Source organism: Castanea sativa, chromosome 1, assembly GCF_040712315.1.
Source record: "Castanea sativa cultivar Marrone di Chiusa Pesio chromosome 1, ASM4071231v1".
NCBI lineage: Eukaryota > Viridiplantae > Streptophyta > Magnoliopsida > Fagales > Fagaceae > Castanea > Castanea sativa.
Genome location: NC_134013.1, coordinates 91,444,347 through 91,464,412, shown reverse-complemented (window position 1 = coordinate 91,464,412; position 20,066 = coordinate 91,444,347). Strand labels below are relative to the sequence as shown.

At 34.0% G+C, this 20,066-nt stretch overlaps 2 protein-coding genes across 3 annotated transcripts; one reads left to right on the top strand and one right to left on the bottom strand.

The window, feature by feature from the left end:
- The first annotated feature begins 3,876 nt into the window (after window positions 1–3,876).
- Window positions 3,877–4,260, top strand: LOC142637218 (zinc finger protein WIP3-like). Its single transcript, XM_075811503.1, has one exon. It carries the CDS (start codon window positions 3,877–3,879, stop codon window positions 4,258–4,260), a length of 384 nt encoding a protein of 127 aa, XP_075667618.1.
- A 5,986-nt stretch (window positions 4,261–10,246) lies between these two features.
- LOC142621910 (leucine-rich repeat receptor protein kinase HPCA1-like) lies at window positions 10,247–19,843 on the bottom strand. 2 transcript variants are annotated; one of them, XM_075795285.1, is made up of 20 exons: window positions 19,703–19,843; window positions 18,556–18,673; window positions 18,393–18,464; window positions 17,702–17,776; window positions 17,534–17,605; window positions 17,150–17,311; window positions 16,996–17,070; window positions 16,244–16,315; window positions 16,071–16,142; window positions 15,890–15,958; window positions 15,550–15,624; window positions 13,828–13,899; window positions 13,538–13,675; window positions 12,955–13,252; window positions 12,765–12,831; window positions 12,456–12,614; window positions 12,229–12,365; window positions 11,691–11,910; window positions 11,258–11,493; window positions 10,247–10,918 (listed from the first exon to the last, which is right to left on the bottom strand). In XM_075795285.1, the coding sequence occupies exons 1-20, from the start codon at window positions 19,779–19,781 to the stop codon at window positions 10,445–10,447; spliced, it is 2,742 nt and encodes a 913-aa protein (XP_075651400.1). In that variant the 5' UTR covers window positions 19,782–19,843; the 3' UTR covers window positions 10,247–10,444. The 2 variants fall into 2 exon arrangements, with proteins under 2 accessions (XP_075651400.1, XP_075651399.1); XM_075795284.1 differs by having other exon boundaries at window positions 12,765–13,252.
- Between the last annotated feature and the right edge of the window lie 223 nt (window positions 19,844–20,066).

The window sequence follows — 20,066 nt, the reverse complement described above, 5'->3', positions numbered from 1 at the left end:
AAACACGTCTCGGTGGTATCTTGTGTTTGCATCTCTCATTCCTACTCTTTAAGCTTTACTTTTATTGTTCATTATGGTTTGCTTATGGCTTAGAATAGTGTTACCGATTTATTGCACTTCATTTACTCTTGTTCTGTATTTCGATAAGTTAGAGTAAAAGCAAGTAAGCTGTAATTTAAAATTGAGAATCCAAACAAGCATTAGTGTTTTCACACTAATTGAGCTTTCAAATTACAATTCTGCTTCTTTGTCATGTGAAGCAAGCAAGAATCACAGTATCTTCTAGCTAGCTATGCAACACAATTAAAGCAACCAATTAGCAGAAGCTCAAATGTAAAAACTCTAACTGTACTCAAAGCCCTCATTGCTTTAAGGATGGCCTGGGTTCCCCTTACTTACATCCTTATAACTGGCTGAAGTGGATGCAGATTCAGCATTAGGGTTTAGTCCAGCCCATGAGAGAATAAGTTTGGAGGTTTTTAAGTTGGTTTTGGAATTCTTTATTAGCTAGAAGAATAATGAGGAGCAATAGGCCTCATAAATAGAGTTGTGGTGTAGCCTCTTGTTGTGTGCGTAAGAGTTAATTAGAAGAAAAAGTTTTGTCTAGCAAGAGAGTTAGAGAATAAGCTTTGTCTAGTACGTTAGTATGAAAGCACCTTTAGGTGTATTGGGGATTTGGGTTAGTTTATATTTGTGAGGTTTATGAGAGTTTATGACCGGTTGTAATTATCATTGATAGTGGATATTTTTGTCTAGTGTTACTGGATGTAGACATAGAGTTTGCCAAATCATGTCAAAATTTATGTATTGTTTTGCTTTCCTTTTATTATTTTACAAGTTTTTCACAAAGAAAATCCATTTGTACGTTTTTAGACCCCTAAAGACACAAATTGTTTAACCTAGTTATTTAGCCAAGTGATTAACTTAGGTAAATTATTCAAATCTAGGCTAACACAAGTAAATCATATTATGTAAAGCAGTGCGGAAAAGTAAATAACACACGATATGATTACCCAAGAAAACCAAACCGGTAAAAAACCTGGGGACGATATAACCTACCTATCCTCAAGGTAAAACAAGATCCACTATGAAAAAATTGAAATTTTACAATAGCGACTTAGACCACTAACATCTTATTGCTACCTCGAGTAGAAAACTTACTATCACGATCACGTGACAGCTCCGAGTCCACGGACTACTTTTTTCTCAAATCCACAGCATCCACAAGTACACCACTTGAAAGTTCTTTATGCAGCAACTAAAACAATCACCAAGGTCTCGACATCAATCTTGGTCTTGATAATCCTAAGTGTATATGAAGGCAAACGCCTCTAGATCTCACAAGAGATTCACATACACAGCATAAACAACTACTATAAAACGTGGCTAGGGTTTTTCTTTTTATACTTAAGCCAAAACATAAAACCCTACACGTCAAACGGGCTTAGGGTGAGTTGAAAAATTCTACAGAAAAACAATCTGCACGAGCTTCGATCGATCGAGTCTAATTTTTGATCAATCAAGCCTTACAGATTTACATAATAAATCCTGCAATACACTCGATTCCAACTATACAAATAAATATACTTTGAGTAGCCTAATTCTAGACTCTAAGTTTTGATTATGGTTTGCCAACATTACACATTGAAGTTCTAATACATTTAGATCCTAAATCCTTAGAACCTAACACCATTGAAAGTGAGCTATTTTCTTTTAGAGTAGATGCCTAGCTAAAGAATGAGTCATTTCTATTATGTTTTTCTTGACTACAAACATAATAGAAGAGAATTTTTATTTAAGCAAACAAATTATGTTAGAATTTACGTTTAACCTGCTACATCAATGTATAGCGTGATACGTGGGTCTAGCCCACCCCGCGGTAGTACACATTTATGGCATCGAACCTTTAAAAGGTTAGGCACCTCCTGCACACGGACGAGCATTGTGTTAGGTAGTGCACATGAGGTAATTTTAAAACGACTATGTATTAATAATACAACTACATACCTCATCGACGGTGTGCCTCCAAAGCTGAGTTAACCGATGCTCCTGCTGCCACCTCAACTGGGTATCATCGTCAAGTCCAGGATCCACTTTATCCAGTGCCTGCATATCTTACATGACAGCAAATTGATTGTTAGCAATTATTGAGGATTCACTCTATGAAAAAATATAATTGCAATAGCAAATCGTGTCTTCTTTCATATATCAAACCATATAGTTATCAAATTGTGGGTCAAAACTCAAAGTTCACATATCAAATGGTGTCATAAAATTTCCTGAATAAATTGAAAGAAACAGTATATACCATATAAAAAAGAAAGATGACCATATAATGATCAAGTATTGCCAGAATTGGATTACTGGCAAACTCATGATCAAGTAAATGAAAGATGACCATATAGTGAATCAGTACAAAATTCACCCACTTGATAAAAAAAATAGAAGAATAATTTCTCCTCATGAAAGGACAAATAAAAAGAAAAATTGTTTCATGATCCAATCCATGGCTGGATTTCCATATCAAAGTAACCAGATCACTACCATGGTAACAAACCATATCATGATCCTACTAATTGCAATCAAAAACTTAGTAACAAGAATTAATAAGCTGACTGTATAATTTTTTGAGTCATAGGCCTACAAAATGATCACTTGGGGGTTCAAAATGAATAACTTATAATTGTATGAAATAAATGAGTAGCAATTGAGAAGAACAAACTAAATGCAGCAATAAATAGAGATCATAGATGAATTTAATAAAAAAAACAGATTGGCTGCTGAATATAAAAGAGAAGGAAATATTTTCATCTAGGAAATGAGATATAAATGAGAGGATGAGGTTTGGACAATCACCCTATGTGGTCATGGTTTTGGAGGCAGTGAATGTGTTCCATTGTTGTATTGTTTAACTTGTGCACATGGTTACGTTCAGCAGGTGGCATCCACGTGATTTAGATTGGTGATGGTAGGGGACCAGGGGTAAACAAGAGTAATGGATTTCTTTACAAAACATATAAATGCCTAAATGGTTGAGAACGGCCCTGGCCATATTCTCAACTAAAAACGTTATCTTTAAAAAGAAACTGTTTTTAGTTGGAAAAAAAAAAAAAAGAGCCTTAAAAAGAGCTTTAAGGATTAGGTATTAGATTGATATGCTATGATTTTGAGGTCCGAACAATTTGCTTATTGAATAAAGCTGAGCAGGATAACAAACCAATATGAGCATCACAAAATGACAATTCCAACCAGAACTTTGGATACTCATTCTTTAAATAATAATTCTTAACCTTTTTATTAAAAGATGCAGGGAAATAGTCCACTGGTGAAGGCCCTAAACAAGCCTAAATAATCAATAGCCTTTTTGTAGCTTACACTTTCCCGATCATGGCATGTAGCAATCTTGAATAGTTCATCAATAATGACATTACCAAAAATTATTCCTAGTGCTAGCTTAGGGAGGAATTAAAAGCATTTATTCATTCTGAGTGTTCCACTTTATACTTTATTAATCATACCCTCAAGAAGTACTACTGTCCATAATTGAAAATCAATCGACAATTCTAATTGTAAACAAATACATATATACCTAGTTAAAAGTTATTTTTATTTATCTTATGAGATTTGAGGTTTAAACAAATTTGATGTAAGTATGAGATAAATTAGACATGAATGTATAAAAAAGTTTTATCCACTCTTAAGTGTTTCACTTTATCTTCTAATAGTTATAGTATGTTATGTGTTTCATTTTTTATTTTTTTTTGTAACTTTTAGTTATTTTACAAGGAAATAAAAATAGATGTGTGCCAAATTGTGATTGGTTATTGAAAATAATCTTTTTTATTATATATTTTTTATAGATGCATATGCGGGGGCATGGATCCGAATATAGAAAGGACCAGATTCACTCAAAGGAACTCAACCAGCTGCCATGCTAAGGCTACCATCAACCATCTGCGAGCGAAGCCGCTGAAAGACTTCAGAACACTGCAAACTCACTACAAAAGGAAGCATGGAGCAAAGCCATTTATGTGTAGAAAATGTGGGAAAACATTTGCAGTGAAAGGATATTGGAGGACACATGAAAAAAATTGTGGGAAGTTGTGGTATTGCACTTGTGGTTCTGACTTTAATCATAAGAGATCACTTAAAAATCACATCAGGTCCTTTGGAAAAGGCCATTCCCCACACCCTTCTCTTAATGGTTTTGAAGATGAAAAGGAGTGCATCACAGGTTCTGAGGATGAATTCGCTCGCTAATTAACTAGCTCTTGATCCAGGGTTTACAAGTTTAATCTCTTCCCATTTCAGCTTTGTTTGATATAGAAGAAAAAGCTAGTATGCATGCTTATCTAAGCTTGTGCTCAGTAACAAAAAATTCTCAAAAATTTGCGCGGAGGCACCACTGGGAGCGGTTTGTTTCGGAGCACTTGCTGCGCGATAAGCAGAATTAATATGTATGTTTCAATATTCAGACGGTTTGCATAGTTAACTATGTTAATAAGCTGATTGCCACAAGTGATGAAGTAGATGAATTTTCTTCTCTTATTAACAAAAACTAGGCATTAGAAATTAACGTTTAAGCTTTTGTTCTAAGGAGGAAATTTGTCCGCTTCATTCCTAACTGGTAATCTTTTATAAGATGATTGTATTCTTGTTATCTTTTACAGCTTACATTATCATCTCTCTCTCTCTCTTCTCTCTCTCTCTGAATAGTTGATTTCTATATGAATCTGTTTTTAGCACCTTTCCATTTTGGCATTAGCTTTTTAACTTATTTATCTATAACTTTTCATTCATTTTTTTTTCAAGGTACAATTATGTTTCAACCAACTTTCAGCAACCAATTAGCATAAACATTAGTTAATCAAATGTTAAAAGGGAAAGCGTTTTTTCCCTTGAAATTTAAGATAAAATGTCATTTTTTCAAATTTCAAGAGAGGGGAATATAGTTACTCGTCTTAAAATTATAACTAAAATTGTATTTTAAAACACAATTTCAGCTTTGTGTCTTGTAAACAGAATGTAGCTATCACAACTCAACTCATAAGTTAACTAAAGAAAGAAGTAGCTAGCTCCCAACACTCGACTCATTAATGTAGTTGTGGTGTGGAGTTGCATATATGGTTGATTCCCATTTCCCAACAATCAATAACACAAAACCATAATTTTATGTGGTATACCACTTCCCAACAATCAATAAAACAGATCCATAATTTTATGTGGTATACAAAATTATAAAGGGAAATGTTAAAGGCATTGGTTTAGAAACTATTTTTAGAAACATTTTATGGAAAAATGATAAAGTAATTAATTTTGTCATTAGTTTTTTTTATATTTTTCATAAGTGTCATGTTAGCGGATGCCATTATGGTAATTGTTAATAAACCATAATGTGGCATTTGGTATGGGGTAATGTTTTAGGATTCTCAGGAATGTTTAAAGATTCCTATGTTTGGTTGTAAATCACACTAGGAAATTAGATGCTAGAAGAATTTGGATTCCCCCTTTAACCCATTTTAGTAGAAAGGTAGATTCCATTTAAAACAAGTAGGTATCCAAATTTCCAAGCTTAAAAGAAATTCTATTTTTTATAAATTGACAATTTTAACCATTTTTTCTTATCATTTAAGCAATTGAGATAGAATATAAAACAAATCATCAATATCTTTTCATTTTCTTTATCACTTCCCTTCACAACATATATAGGATAGACAACTTTGTTGATATATTCATCTTTTCTTCTATTAGACTATAGTTTTAATGAATTTGTTATAATTTATAGTTTATACTATTTTGTTTTTCATTATTTATTTAGAAGAAGATTTTTTTTTTATAAAAAAGACTTATATTGGATTTACAAATCTAAAGATAAAATGAGAAAAATAAATAATTCAGCTAAGATTCCTATAAATAAACCAAACATTATAATATCACAGGCCAAAATGGGCTTTTACCCCTTTCTTACAAATTTTCCAGCAAAATACTTCATGTCTAAAACTAATTAAGGAAATGCACTTATTTTGAAACTTGATTTTTAAAAAATCAAGTTTCAAATGTATAACTCGATTTTTGGAACATCGAGTTATAGCGAACGTGGACTTAGAAAAGAAAATTTTCCTTTTTGGATCTCAAGTTCCATGTAAAGTACTCGAGTTCATGGAACTTGAGTTTTACTTGAATTTTTTCAAGGAACTCGAGTACTTCACATGAAACTCGAGTCCATGAACTAATGGAACTCGAGTTCCAGAAATGTTTTTTTCTTTTAAATTTTCAGTTTGCTATAACTTAATTGTCCAAAAATCGAATTTTAAATTGAAACTCTATTTTTAGAAAATCAAGTTTCAAAACAGGGGCATTTCCCTAAATAGTTTCAAAAATGGGGCAAAATGCTGGATATTTTTTTTTTTTTAAATGGCAAAAGCCCATTTTCTCCTAATATCACATTCCTAGGAATCTTTTTAGATTCACAATTAAACCAAACATAAGAATAGTTACATTCCTAAGCATCCAGACTGCAAGGCATCACATTCTTTGGAATTTGGATACTAGGAATAATGTGGATTCCTCCGTACCAAACGCCACCTAATAGAAAAAAATTTACACCATTTTTATGAGAAATATAAAAAGCTATTAACAACAATTATTATTTTATCATTCTCCCAATAAAATGTTTCTAAAAATGGTTCCTAAACCAATGCCCTAAGGGCATTGGGGGCATTGGTTAACATTTCTTTTTTCATAAAAATAATGTTAAAACTTTCTTAATATGGTTTATTAGGAATTGCCCTAAGAGCACCTGTTAACATGACCCGATTACAAATACTAGAATAATTAAGTGCGGGCATGCAATCCAGTCTGTCGACAACTAGAAATTATAATAGTCCAATAATGGTTTGGTTTTCAAGCAATAGGATCTTATATTATATTATAATATATATATATATATATATATATATATATCTATCGGTGTTACTACTTACTACCATGCATTGCATGCATGTAATCACTCACTACCAAAACTTATTCCTCCCAAAGATTTTCTCGCACTCATAGAAAGTTACGGACAAAGAGGAGGTATTAAATATATATAGTCTAATTCCATACCTATTCCTCCAAATTAGCCGCAGCTGCCGATCGAGAAATTAAGAGAGATGGAATATATATATATATAGCCGCAGCTGCCAATCGAGAAATTAAGAGAGATGGAATATATATATATATATATATATATATATATATATATATGGGAGATGTAATTAATTACATAGTTGTAAAGTTGTGATTTACAATTATATTTTATGTTGATTTTAATTCTGTGTCAAATTTGATTGTAATTCTATTCAATCATTTCCCTGTATTTTTGTGGGATTTATTATAAGGGTTGTGTGAGAGTTTGGTGAAGATGATGATTTCGTGACTAGCTTGCGACTGGCTCACAAGTGCCAACCCGCGAAATAGGCCACGTGAAAAGCACATGCTAGAATTTGAAAAGTCTTTGACATGCTAGATTTCATAAGTCATTTGTGAAACTTTCTTCCTGATTACTTTTGAGTGTGCTTTTTCTCTTATCTTTACCAATACTATATAAACCCTCATTAGCCATGAAAAGTAAGAAGAACAAGGAGTATTCACAAGAAACTTTTGAGAGAGAAAACCCTAGCCAAACACTTGATAGTTAGAGATTGTTTACCCACAATCCCCTACATCATCTCTCTAGAGTTCTCATTTACTCCTACCTCTCTATCTACACATCCTTGAGAGGTTTTTAGTCCAAACACTTACCTCACCCATTCTAAGTGTTAAGAGAATTTTTGGTGCCTATAGGAAGCATTGGAAGAAGCCATTGAGTGTCAGATGCAATCGGGCGAAATTGCGGAATTTGTATAACTAGTGAAGACAAGACTCCAAGAAGTCTGTTGGTTGCTAGAGCTTAAAGGGCTCAATTATATTGTGTAAATTAGGCTTAGAGGGTCTTTTCGATATTCATATACTCCAAATTATTCACTAGTGGATTGATTTTGGCTTTGAGGGCCGCAGAGAGGTTTTTTGTCGAGTACTTCGATTTTCTCTTCAATAACACATCTCAATATTATCTTGTGTTTGCATTTCGCTTCTCTACTCTTTAAGCTTTACATTTATCGATTATTGTACTTACTTATGCATTATAGTAGTGTTTTGGTTTATTGCACATCTTTTACTCTTATTCTGCACTTAATTAAGTTAGAGTAAAAGCACTTAAGCCGTAATTTAAAATTGGGGATATAAACAAACATTAGTGTTTCTACACTAATTGAACTTTCAATAGTAAACTGGAATCTGTGACTGTGACCAAGCTAGGATTATTTGTAATTTTATAACATAAAATAATTTTCTTAATTTGAAGAGTAATTTGATAATTTTTTCAAAAGGTCGATAGATGCGTATATTAAAAATGTATGATTGTGTTTGGCGGTTGAACATGGACTATATAATAAGGTTAGTGTTTTCCGGGTTGTTCCAATTAGATTTTTTTTTTTTTTTTTTTTAGAATCCAAATCCAAAGGTCAAGTTTATTTCATAAAAGATTAAAGATTACAAAGCATCATGAGTCACTAGAGGAGCTATATCATCAGGATAGAATTTAGTCCAGACCTATAGCACACTATCATAAATAGCTTTCCCGGCAAGAAAATGAAATAATCTTCAAATATTACAAAACAAACCTAAGGGGCTCTCAGCTCTCTTATATTGTTTGGAAAACAACCCTTAGTGATATTAGGAAGTGGGACAACCAAAATGAAAAATAAACAAGTGAAATTGAAAAGGTATTATATAGAAGACAAGGGAACTTTGCATATATATGACACTGTGGTTGGAAAATTTTAATTTTTTACTCATACAAAATTTTAATTTTTTACTCATACAATTAAAATTATGCAGGTATAACATGCATTGTCATTCTTTGGAGTGCAAGTTCCTTTTAGCCTCAAATGAATAATCTGTTTGTATTGGCTATGGCTGCTCAGTAATTGGCTGCATGGATTGTGCCAAGTACAGATTCAAAAGTACAGGCAGTGGATATGATAGTTTTAGCAAGTTGTAGGATTTTCTAATTTAAAATAAGTGTCCCATAATTATTAATTTGTCAGTCCTTATCACATAAGTATCATCCCTCAAGTAAGGAATATTCACCTTCTTTAACTTTTACACAAAATTATCTCTATAATCTAACAAGTTGAAAACTAGATCATTAATTCATCAGTTATTTGTTCTACATTAAATAATATAAAATAAATACGATAATGATGTGTGTATTTCAATTCTGTAATGTTGTGATTTTCAACTAGCCTTTGTTAGCTTTAATTACATGCCAAATTTGGTTGTAATTCAGTCAACCATTTCCCTGTATCTATGTGGGTTTAATTGTAAAGGATGAGTGTGAAAGATTGGAGAAGAATCAAGCATGCAATGAAAATCAATGTAGAATCATGACTAGCTCGCGAGTAAAGCAACCGCGAAAAGGTCACATGTGAAGCACAAGACTAAAAGATAAAGAGTCATGCCAACCTGTCATTTTGCGAGTACTTTGTGAGAAAGGCAATCTCGCGAGGTACCCACAAAACTCTCTGTTTGGCAAAAATGAAGTGTTTTACTAAATTCTTTACACACACTATATATACCCTCATTACCCACAAAATCGTAAGGAATGTTTTTCAAAGAGAAAACCCTAGCAAAACACTTAAGAGTTAGAAATTGTTATACCCATAGTCGTCTATACAAATTCTCTTGGTTTTCCTCTACTCCTACCTCTCCATCTATACATCTGTGAGAGGTTCTTAGTCCAAACACTTACCTCACTCATTCTGAGTGTTAAGAGAAGTTTTAGTGCCTTTGAGAAGCATTGGAAAAGCCATTAAGTGGCAAATGCAATCGAGCAGAATTATGGGATCTGGAAACCAATGAAAACAAGACTCCGAGAAGTCCATTAATAGCAGGAAGTTGGAGGGCTCAAGTACATTAGGTAGATTGAACTTGGAGGGTCTTTTTGATATTTGTGTACTCCAACTTATTCACTAGTGGATCGATTTCAACTTGGAAGGTCACGGAGAGGTTTTTCGTCGAGTTTTTTCTGTTTCCTCTTCGATAACACATCTCGGTGTTATCTTGTATTTACATCTATCTTCCTTACTCTTTAAGCTTTACTTTTATTGCTCATTGTGATTTGCTTATGACTTCATTTACTTTTGTTTCGCACTTAGATAAGTTAGAGTAAAAGCAAGTAAATCGTAATTTAAAATTGGGAGTCTAAACAAGCATTAGTGTTTTCACACTAATTCAACTTTCAAATTACAATTCTGCTTCTTTATCATGTGAAGAAAACAACCATCACAGTATCTTCTAGCTAGCTATCCAACACAATTAAAGCAGCCAATTAGCAGAAGCTCAAACGTAAAAAGGATACTCACTGATGGTCTGTCTTTGAAGTTGGAAAACTCCCACTATACTCAAAGCTCTCATTGCTGTAAGGATGGCCTGAGTTCCCCTTACTTACATCCTCATAACTAGCTGAAGTGGATGCAGATTCAACATTGGGGTTCAAACCAACCATCTGCATTACGTTCTCAATCTCCTTCACCACATCACCCATTGTCGGCCTGTTGCCTCCTAATTCTTCAACACACCTCATTGCCAAGTCCACGAACTTCTCTAGACCTTTTAGTGATGTTTGCAAACCAATGGTAGGATCTAGAATTTCTTGAAGGTTGTATAGATCTTTCGTTCTATCAATTGCTGTTTGTACCACTCTTACAATATATTTACCCCTTTCAATTGGCATTCTTGCAGTTATCAGCTCCAGCATTAGCACTCCAAAGCTATATACATCACTCTTTTCAGTTAATTGCTGAGTCATGTAATACTCAGGATCCATGTACCCCTACACCATTATAGAAATCAAGTCACAGTGTCAGAGGTTTTTTTTGATAAATAATCATTTTTATTGAGCCACGTATACTAGATCTATACAACTAGGGACCAATAAAATCAAACACACAAATTACAAATATTAATAAAATCATAAACCCCTAACATAGTGAATATCGTCATACAACTGACATCCAATTCAACAAAAGGATCAGGTACCCTAAAAATGGGACAATTTTGTGCAAAAGTCTTGATCTGATTCTTCCATTAATAAATGTAGCCAGATTATTATAAGCTCCTAATGCTTATTTTCTTTCACTAAAAAAGTTTTGCAAAAGGATTTTCCACTGACCATTGTGCCTTTAACTTGAGTGCTGACATGGCCCTTTTCTCCTTCACCCATAGGCTTAGACAGTCCAAAATCAGAAACTTTTGCATTTAAGTGTTCATCCAGGAGAATGTTGGTTGACTTAATGTCCCTGTGTATAATAGGAGGGTTAGCAAATTCATGAAGATAAGCCAGGCCTCTAGCTGCACCAAGTGCTATTTTCAGTCTCCTCATCCAATCCAACCTGAATCCTGACTTCCCTACATAAAGAATAGCTATCTCATTAAATGTTAATGAAAAATTGTCAACATTATCTACATGATGATTTACATTCCCTGGAAAGAAGCTATCAGAGTTATGACATATTATATTTTCCTCTAATATTGTCCCTGGAGGAAGGCACACTGTTGAAGTATAAAAAAACTTCTGAAAATCATTTTAATAGTGGTTGAAGTACCTGAAAGGTTATCCTTTAGAGATCCATTAGGAACATACTCATATACAAGCATCTGTTCACCTTGATCGAAACAAAAACCAACAAGGCTGACAAGATTCTTATGATGAACCCTTGACAGAAGTTCAATCTCGGTTTTGAACTCAAGGTCACCCTGCATTGATTCTTTCTGAGCTCGTTTGATGGCAATCAGTTGACCGGTGGGAAGAGTCCCCAAATAAACCTGTAGTAATGTTGACGAATTAGACATTTGGTAACACAATTTATCGATAGAAATTGTCCAGAACTACGTTGAGAAACTTAAGGAGTTCTCATTAACCGAAAAAAAAAAAAAAATATATATATATATATATATATATAAATATATGCGGATAAAAAGGAAAAGATTTTGTAAAGGAGATTAAACATTTGAAGTAGCAAAAGAACATAACAAATTGCATTAAGTGAAAAACATTTCTTGCTATAAAATTTTAAAAATCTTATATATTCTTGGAACTTTCGTGAACAACCAATATTCTAGAGAGAGTATTCATATTTAAACCTTTCCATAACCCCCAGATCCAATAGAATTTTCTTCAGAAAACTTGTTGGTGTACTTCTTAAGCTCTTCAAAAGAGAAACATCTTGTTCCTTTCAACTGAGGAATGCCACCACTGCCATTATTTGGATCCCAGCGTGCTGCATTTGTATGGTGTGAAAGTGATTATATCCCTTACAATTTTGTATTAATAGCTCTCAAGTACAAAATGTATGTCATAGTTATCTTACCAAAAGGGTGTAATTGATCAGAAGCTCTTTCTGCTCTTCTTTTTTGGTGGAATGCATAAAACCCTGCTAAGAGTAATAGAAGCAGCAGGACAGTGCCACCAATTGCTGCTCCAATAATAACACCTATGCTTGACTGCTTTTTTGACTCTATGTATTCCTCTAAATGATGCACATGAGAGAGAGAGAGAGAGGTCATAATAAGATGAAGCTAACATTGTATCAATTTCTTTTTTAAGAGATGCATCACAATAAGAAAAGGCAAATATTGCAAGTATTACTTTTTAATATAGAATGCAAATTGGAACTTACCTGAAAAAAAACCATATGGCATAGCCTTAAAATAGAAGGGTCCAAATTCATTTGGAGGCTTAAATGTCTGGTTGCTAAGCACAAACCCAATGTTAGATATTCCTGTTCGATTGAAATGATCTTGACCAGATGGGAAGACTTGTATGCTCATTTCAAGGTTTTCAGATAAGTCTTTGAAGAGGTTACTTACGGAAACTAAATCCACAGGCAGTTTGTGGGACTGCGCAAATTCCATTAAAGAACTCTGAATATCTATGTAGTAACTTAGGTTTCCCAAATCTGAGAAGGAAGGTGCTCGAAAATATAGAGTTCCCTTGTATGGATATGCACATTTACAATTAGGGCTGGAATCCTGACCCAAATTGCAGTTTATAGGCTGACAGTTATTTGGTGGAGTTGAGAATGCACTAGTGTTTTTTGATTGGGGAACCATGCAGTAACTCTCGACATTATTCTCATTATTCTCACAAAATGGGTTTTCCACAAGTCTGCAAAAAAATTATGGATAATTAGTCCAATGATGTGAGAAACTGCTAAATAAAACCAGAAGACAGTGTACATATCATGGAAATTTGACTCCAACAAACCAAGAGTCTTATGATGTAATTGAATTGCTCAATTCTCTTCATGAAGGAAACCTAGGTTTGGAACCTCTACCCCCCCCCCCCCCCCAAAATTATCAGCCAAAGAAAAAAAAATCCAACAAGAAAAAAAGTTATTCTTTTAATAGTGCAACTAAAATAAAACAACCAAAATAACTAAATATGGCTTACATCAATGTCTTGTTGTATCCTTTAGCTCTTATTGTGAAGCTTTCAATTGAATTGTTCTGCAGATCGATAAGTTGCAGTTGGTTGCTATAGGCAGTGCCAACATCTAAGGTCCCATTGAGCCGGTTGTTCCTTAATACCCTATCCCCACATGTCAAAACAGTCATGTCATTGTGTGTAAAAATAGACTTCATTGTTTTCAAATCTAACAAAATTACATGCTTTTTCATTTGGATTTTCTAAACATCCATTTTGTTGAAAATGGTGCTACTTGAAATTGAATTGATACTCACACAGTCTGTAAATTGGTAAGGTTGAATAAATTAACAGGAACTTCTCCTTGACAATGTGTGTTTTCCATCATTCTGCAAACAGAAGATTTATAGGTTGAATACTGATATTAAATACTTTAAACCTTTTTCTATGCATGAAAATTTTCTTGAAGACATTCACACACACAAACACACAAAAGCACCACTGGTTTCACATGCAGGGGCCCAAGAAGGACCATGGTCTGTCTTGCTAACAACATTAACTTAAAAGACAAGACTAGATTAGGGACCCACTTAGTGCCCGTAACAGGGTGGATTATGAAGGACCAAAGGAAGAAGCGATCTTGGAGTCACACATCTCCTAGAGAAGCACATGGGGATGTGCTTATAAGGGGTAATCTCCCTTTTATGTGTAAAGGTCTTTTCTCCCATTGTTGTGTGCTTTGGGAGGGGGGAGAACAAAGCCGTGATGGTCTGAGAACCAAAGCAAACAATGTCTACACAGTTGGAGTGGGGTCATTACACTTGCTCTTTTTTTTTTTCTTTTTCTTTTTTTTTTTTGGTCGAAATTACAAAGAGATGCAACATGGCAATCTAAACCACACTAGAAAAGATGTGAAATTTTTTTTTTAACTTAATTATTTATTTAAGGGGAGGATAGTGAGCATATGTTCATATTACCAGAACACATGCTATTTATGGTGAAGATTTAATAGAAATCCAGCTGCATATATCAATTCAAGGATATATTGGCTGGTATGACTCTAGAGGTTGTTGAGCAGAGTTTACAATTAAATGCATGAAGTGAAAGCCAGTAGCATTTTCTGGAATGTTTCATTATCAACACAGGTCAAATTCGGCTATATAAACTGTTGAATATTGCCTCAAATTCCTAATTAGTTTTGGTCTGGGTTTCCTTGGTATAGAAGGAAAAGTTTTTCCTTGGTGTGGAAGACAAGGATTCTCCTTGTCATATAAGGAAAAGTATTCCTTATTGAAGAAGTAATGGGTATTACTTGTCCATTAAGGAATATAATTGAAGCTTTATAAATAGGCATTGTTGTAAAGGGTTTGTTGACTTTTGCCCAAGGTTCTTCCATGTGGGGAGAGGTGAAAAACTCCTAGAAGAACATGTTGGGTTCATAGATAAGCATTGTAATCCATATCATTGATAGTGGATATTTTTGTTGGTGTTGCCATTGTATGTAGAACCACATTAAATATTGGTGTCTTTTATGAATGTTTTTTTTTTTTTTTTTTTGTTCATGTGAATATGCTTTTCCTAGTCCCAAATCACAATAATTAATGTTAGAGCTTCCATAGTTGCACAACATAAACAACTAAGAGGAGCCTCAATTGTGATAGACTGATCCTTTTAGGATATAGCATAGATGTGACTAATGCTTTCTCTGGGTACTTACATACTTAAGTTAAAAAAATGTCCATGCATTGTGTCGATGAAAATAGTAGTGGGTATTGTTGAGAGGGCATCGAATGAGATATGATATAACAAATATCTACAAATTTGCCAGAAACTAGAAATAGCTGCAGGCTACAGATGAGGACTAAGTAGACCAAGTTATGTGAGTTCATTCAAATGTGCAGAAAATACCAACAACTGCATATTAGAAGCCAATCACTCTTAAGGAGCTAGAGCATAGTAAGGTCAAAATTGTGAGACAATCAATGTGTTGATGATAGTGAAAGGGGGCAGGGATATGGAGAAGGGAAAATGAAACTTACAATGTCGTCAAAGACTCTAAGGATGAAATCCATGGAGGAAAGTCAGACTCATCGAAACTATTGTTGCTCATATCCCTGCAGAATACACTTACAATCTCAACAAAAAAAACATATCGATAGCAGTAATATTAAATAAATTTAACCTAGAAAAGTGAAGATGGAAAATAGTATCCACTTTGGAGTTCAAAAAAAAGGATAAATACATCAACAACGACAAAGGCTTTAGTCCCAAAAAATATTATAATTAACTGATCGTAAATTGTAATGGTCTGACACTACTCACTTACCCCTGCAACACAAATGAAATTCATAGTCATTTAGTAATATCATTGCAACTTACACATAGTGGAGGTTGTTCATGCCAGTAAGGTTAGGTACAGGACCAGTCAGCTTATTGTTGGACAAGTACCTGAACAAAGAGCATCAACAGCTCTATTTGTAAAGTGAAATTTCCCACAACATTATTTAAAAAAAAAATCATTATAAGTGTTGTATTTGATATGTCTATCATCATTACTTACAGCTCGCTAACATTTACAAGATTATTGAGGTTTGAAGGTACGGGCCCACTCAATGAATTCCTATCAAAGCGTCTGTAGCCAAAACAAGATACTTAGTACAATAACTCGAAAGAGGTTCACAGCTCCAACAATCTTAGACTGAATTCACTTTAGCATGTGAGCTAGATACTCACATCACCTCCAAATGCGTCACAGATCCAAGGGTTTCAGGAATGTTGCCGGTGAGATAATTGCTACTAAGAAGCCTGTAGGGAGGGGCAGGGGTAGAAAATAACTACTAAATTGACAGTGTTTTGCTGCACAATTGATAATTTTAAAGTGAACTTCTTAGCTTCTATATCAAAGACGTTTGAGTTCATATTTGGCATTAGAGGTGGAGACTCAGAAAATGAAAACAATGTTGTGTGTGTAACCAAATAATAGTGGTTTGTGAAAAATAGAAAAGACAATCACACAAGAATACAAAGATTTACGTAGTTTGGCTTAGGCCTGTGTCCATGAGCGGCATCTAGGAGAAAGTTTCACTAAGAAAATAGGGATATTACAAAGGTGCCACAAAAGCATGCTCACAAACCAAAACCTTAAATACAGACAAATAACTATCTATCTCAAACATCAAAGAATAGAGAAACACTTATTCTCCACATATAAAACATGAAAATGGATGTAAGAAAGTGGATGTGAAAAAACAAGTGTGAGAATATCATTGCCCTAGATTATCTATAACCCAAGTCAACTATGTGAAAGTCCAATTAACGCCTTTGTACATGAAGTACACAGAATTGAATTCAAGCCATACATGCGAAAAACAAAAACATAACCAAAGAGTGGTCTGTTAGACATATTTCAAATGTCATATATGAAGTCTCATAAGGCTTGCTGTACCGACAAATTTTAGACAATGGCTCGGATTCAAGAAGCTTACAAATGTTTCAGAACCATATTTGAGCTGAAAAGTTCAGATGGAATTTCGCCTGAGAACTTATTCTTTTCAAGATGGCTGTAGATGATGAAAGAATCTTAGATTGTGATTAATTGGAGAAAATGAACTATTTAGCTTGAAATTAGACTTGACATACAAGTGCTTTGCCTTGACTAGCATATTGAGACCAGGTGTATTCCCATCAGAGACTGGTAGAGGTCCTTCAAGCTGGTTTTCAGCTAGGTCTAGCCAATAAAGGTTGGAAAGACGACCAATAGAAGTAGGAATGTGTCCACTGAAGTTATTATTATTCAGAGATCTGCATTGATAGAGAATGAAAGGTTCCAGAAAATTCAGTGTACATTGGCTCAAAAATGAAACTGTAATAGATATAGCTTCATATGGGAGATTTACATGATGCAAAAATAGATCCTTCATCCAGAACACTGTGCAAAATGGATGATAACTTAAAGAGACATAAGTAATTGCAGACATGCATTAAAAATTAAAACAATAGTAGAAAACCAAGTCAAAGCCTTACAGAGTAATTAGCTTCTGTAGATTTCCTATTGTGTCTGGAATAGAGCCAGAGAAACTGCAACCAATCAGGTTTCTAGTGTGCAAGCAAAAAGCAACAGGTTAACTGCAAGGATCTAAAACACAAGTTTAGTTTGAGTTAATCCACTGACAGCAATTGATATTTCCTTACACGTTTATTAGGTTCATTAAATTCCCAATTGAATTTGGAAGTGGTCCTGTTATGTTCTTGTTGTAAGAGAGATCCCTGTGTGAAAGAAAAAAAAACTGATAATTAGGAATGAACTTGCAGATGACTAACTGAAGAAGCAACTAGTGAATACTGCATCATATAATGGAGTAATTGATTTCATCTATTTGTGACATTTCGGGTCTATCTGGGATCCGCTTATTTTGCTGAAATTGAAAAGTTTTGCTGAAAATACTATAAATAAATGTAAAAATTAGCTGAAATAGTACCGGGAGACCCATAAATATTACCAAAAAGTACAATAAGACCAATAAATAGTAGCAAAAATAAGTTGAATAGTAAAATAAGCTGGCTTTTTATAATTTTTGCCAAAGACACACTTCATCTATTTGTGAAATAAAACAAAAAATAAAATTTCGTAGTCACTATATTTATGATAATAATCCCATGAAATAGTTGATTTTTGGGATGCATGTTTCAAAGATAAAGGGCTCCCAGGCATGAGGTATGTGCTGCCTCAGATGTTGTTGAGCATTGAATTTTTAGACATCTGAGTACTGAAAGCCTATGAAAATAGATGGTAGCCAAGTCTTCCCTCAACACAATAGTTAAATTGGATTACCATAAAAACAGAAGCAGCCAAGTGCAAATAAAAGCAAATAAAAGAACCTACAAAGTCTGCAACTCAGACAACTGGCTGATCTCACTAGATAGTTTCCCCATCAAATTCATGCTTGTCAATATTCTGGAATAAAGAACAGTCACGTTAATATATATAAATAAAAAAGAATGGACAGAATTAAAAACCTTAAAAAATCATTATAGGGTCAAATTACAAGGAGGTCACACGCGAATTGTTGCACTTAATCCCTTCCCAATTGTCACAAGGATCAGCACTAGCCTTCCAATTTGGTGTGTTCTTCAACTCATCCTGGAGAGACAGTAGACCATTAACTGCAGCAAAAATTATAAAACAGTATTAATAATTGAATCACCAAAAAGGGTGGTGGAATAGAAACAATATGAATAGTCAAATAAAAGTATACAAGGATTATATGATGATAAGTTACACATGTAATTATGGGAGAAGGAAGTGCCATTTGAGGTGAAGTTCATTAGCAAGCATTATATTTGAATATGTACTAAACTGAGAGGAGGATTAGGACTAGCCTTATTCCATTTTTAGGCAAGCAATTTTCAGGACATGGTCGCAATCTACTATTATTTCAGCAACCCAAAGAACAAAAATAAAGCCCCATCCAAGAGATGATTTTCTTGTCAAGGTTGACTGAGTACTACTATCAATCTTAACTTATGAGTGCTACTAGATAAATGTGCACTGTGCCCGTAGAAGAGGGAGTGTGTCAATCTATTGTCATATGCAGTTAATGGAACAAAGGGTAACTCTCCAAGGCACTGATCCACAACCTTCACACTGGAGATCATTGATAATCACCTAAAAAAAACAGTAACCCTCTGTGTGCTGTGGAGGAATTGCATATCGCGCATGAACCACATGTTGTAAACATGTAAGCCCTTTATTGTGCTAAAATCAAGGGATCCTCATAGGTAAAGTCTTGCGTGTGTGTGTATATATATACACAGTTTGTATAGCACCTCATTGTACAGAAATTGCAAAAGATAGACAGAGGCTGAGTAGCAAGCCCTTGCCAGTACAATTTAGAACAATTTTGTTCTTTCTCCATCTGCTTACTACAACAAGAACAAATGAAAATTCATCACCCCAGGTGGGTCAAATTATTGTCCGAAGGTCACCAAACTGAATGTATTTTTCAGTTTTGTTGAGAATGGTTAAATTATTAAGTAGAAGAAATTTCAAGAATCAAAAATCCAATTTTATAGTCTTTGCCATGTTTCTTTCTCTGTCTCTGTCTCTGTCTCAGCAATTCATTCACATATGATAACAAGGAAAAAATGATTAACAAAGAAAGAAAAAGGAGAAAGCAATTGAAGTCAACTTACAGTCGTCGTTGGCTGTGAGTGTTATAACCAAATATTGCATGAAAAGCAGCAGCAGCAGAGTTCCTGTTCTTCCACCCATTTGGCTTCAAAGTTCAAAGTCACTAAATTGAAGTAAGATTGATACATTTGAGGTAAGATTGATACTAAAATAAGTCAAAGTTGCAGAAGTAGTTATTACATTAATTACGACACAACTACCAGTGTCCGCTGACCGACTAAAGTTCTTAAATATATATATATATAAATAAATCATAAATGATAACTCCTTGAGACCACAGCAACCTATTAAATGGAGATATAATAGACTAATATATTATGGGGGACCTTGACCTTCTTCTCAGAAATTAATATCTAATAACGTGTT

What these genes read in the sequence shown, in the direction of transcription:
- LOC142637218 (XM_075811503.1), top strand. Translation starts at nt 3,877, where the DNA reads ATGGATCCGAATATAGAAAGGACCAGATTCACTCAAAGGAACTCAACC.
- LOC142621910 (XM_075795284.1), bottom strand. Translation starts at nt 19,781, where the DNA reads ATGGGTGGAAGAACAGGAACTCTGCTGCTGCTGCTTTTCATGCAATAT. An exon ending in TTGTCTGAGTTGCAGACTTT is followed by an intron (nt 17,777 to 18,392) that starts GTAGGTTCTTTT and finishes TCTTTCACACAG; the next exon opens with GGATCTCTCTTACAACAAGA. An exon ending in GTGACGCATTTGGAGGTGAT is followed by an intron (nt 16,143 to 16,243) that starts GTGAGTATCTAG and finishes TTTTGGCTACAG; the next exon opens with ACGCTTTGATAGGAATTCAT.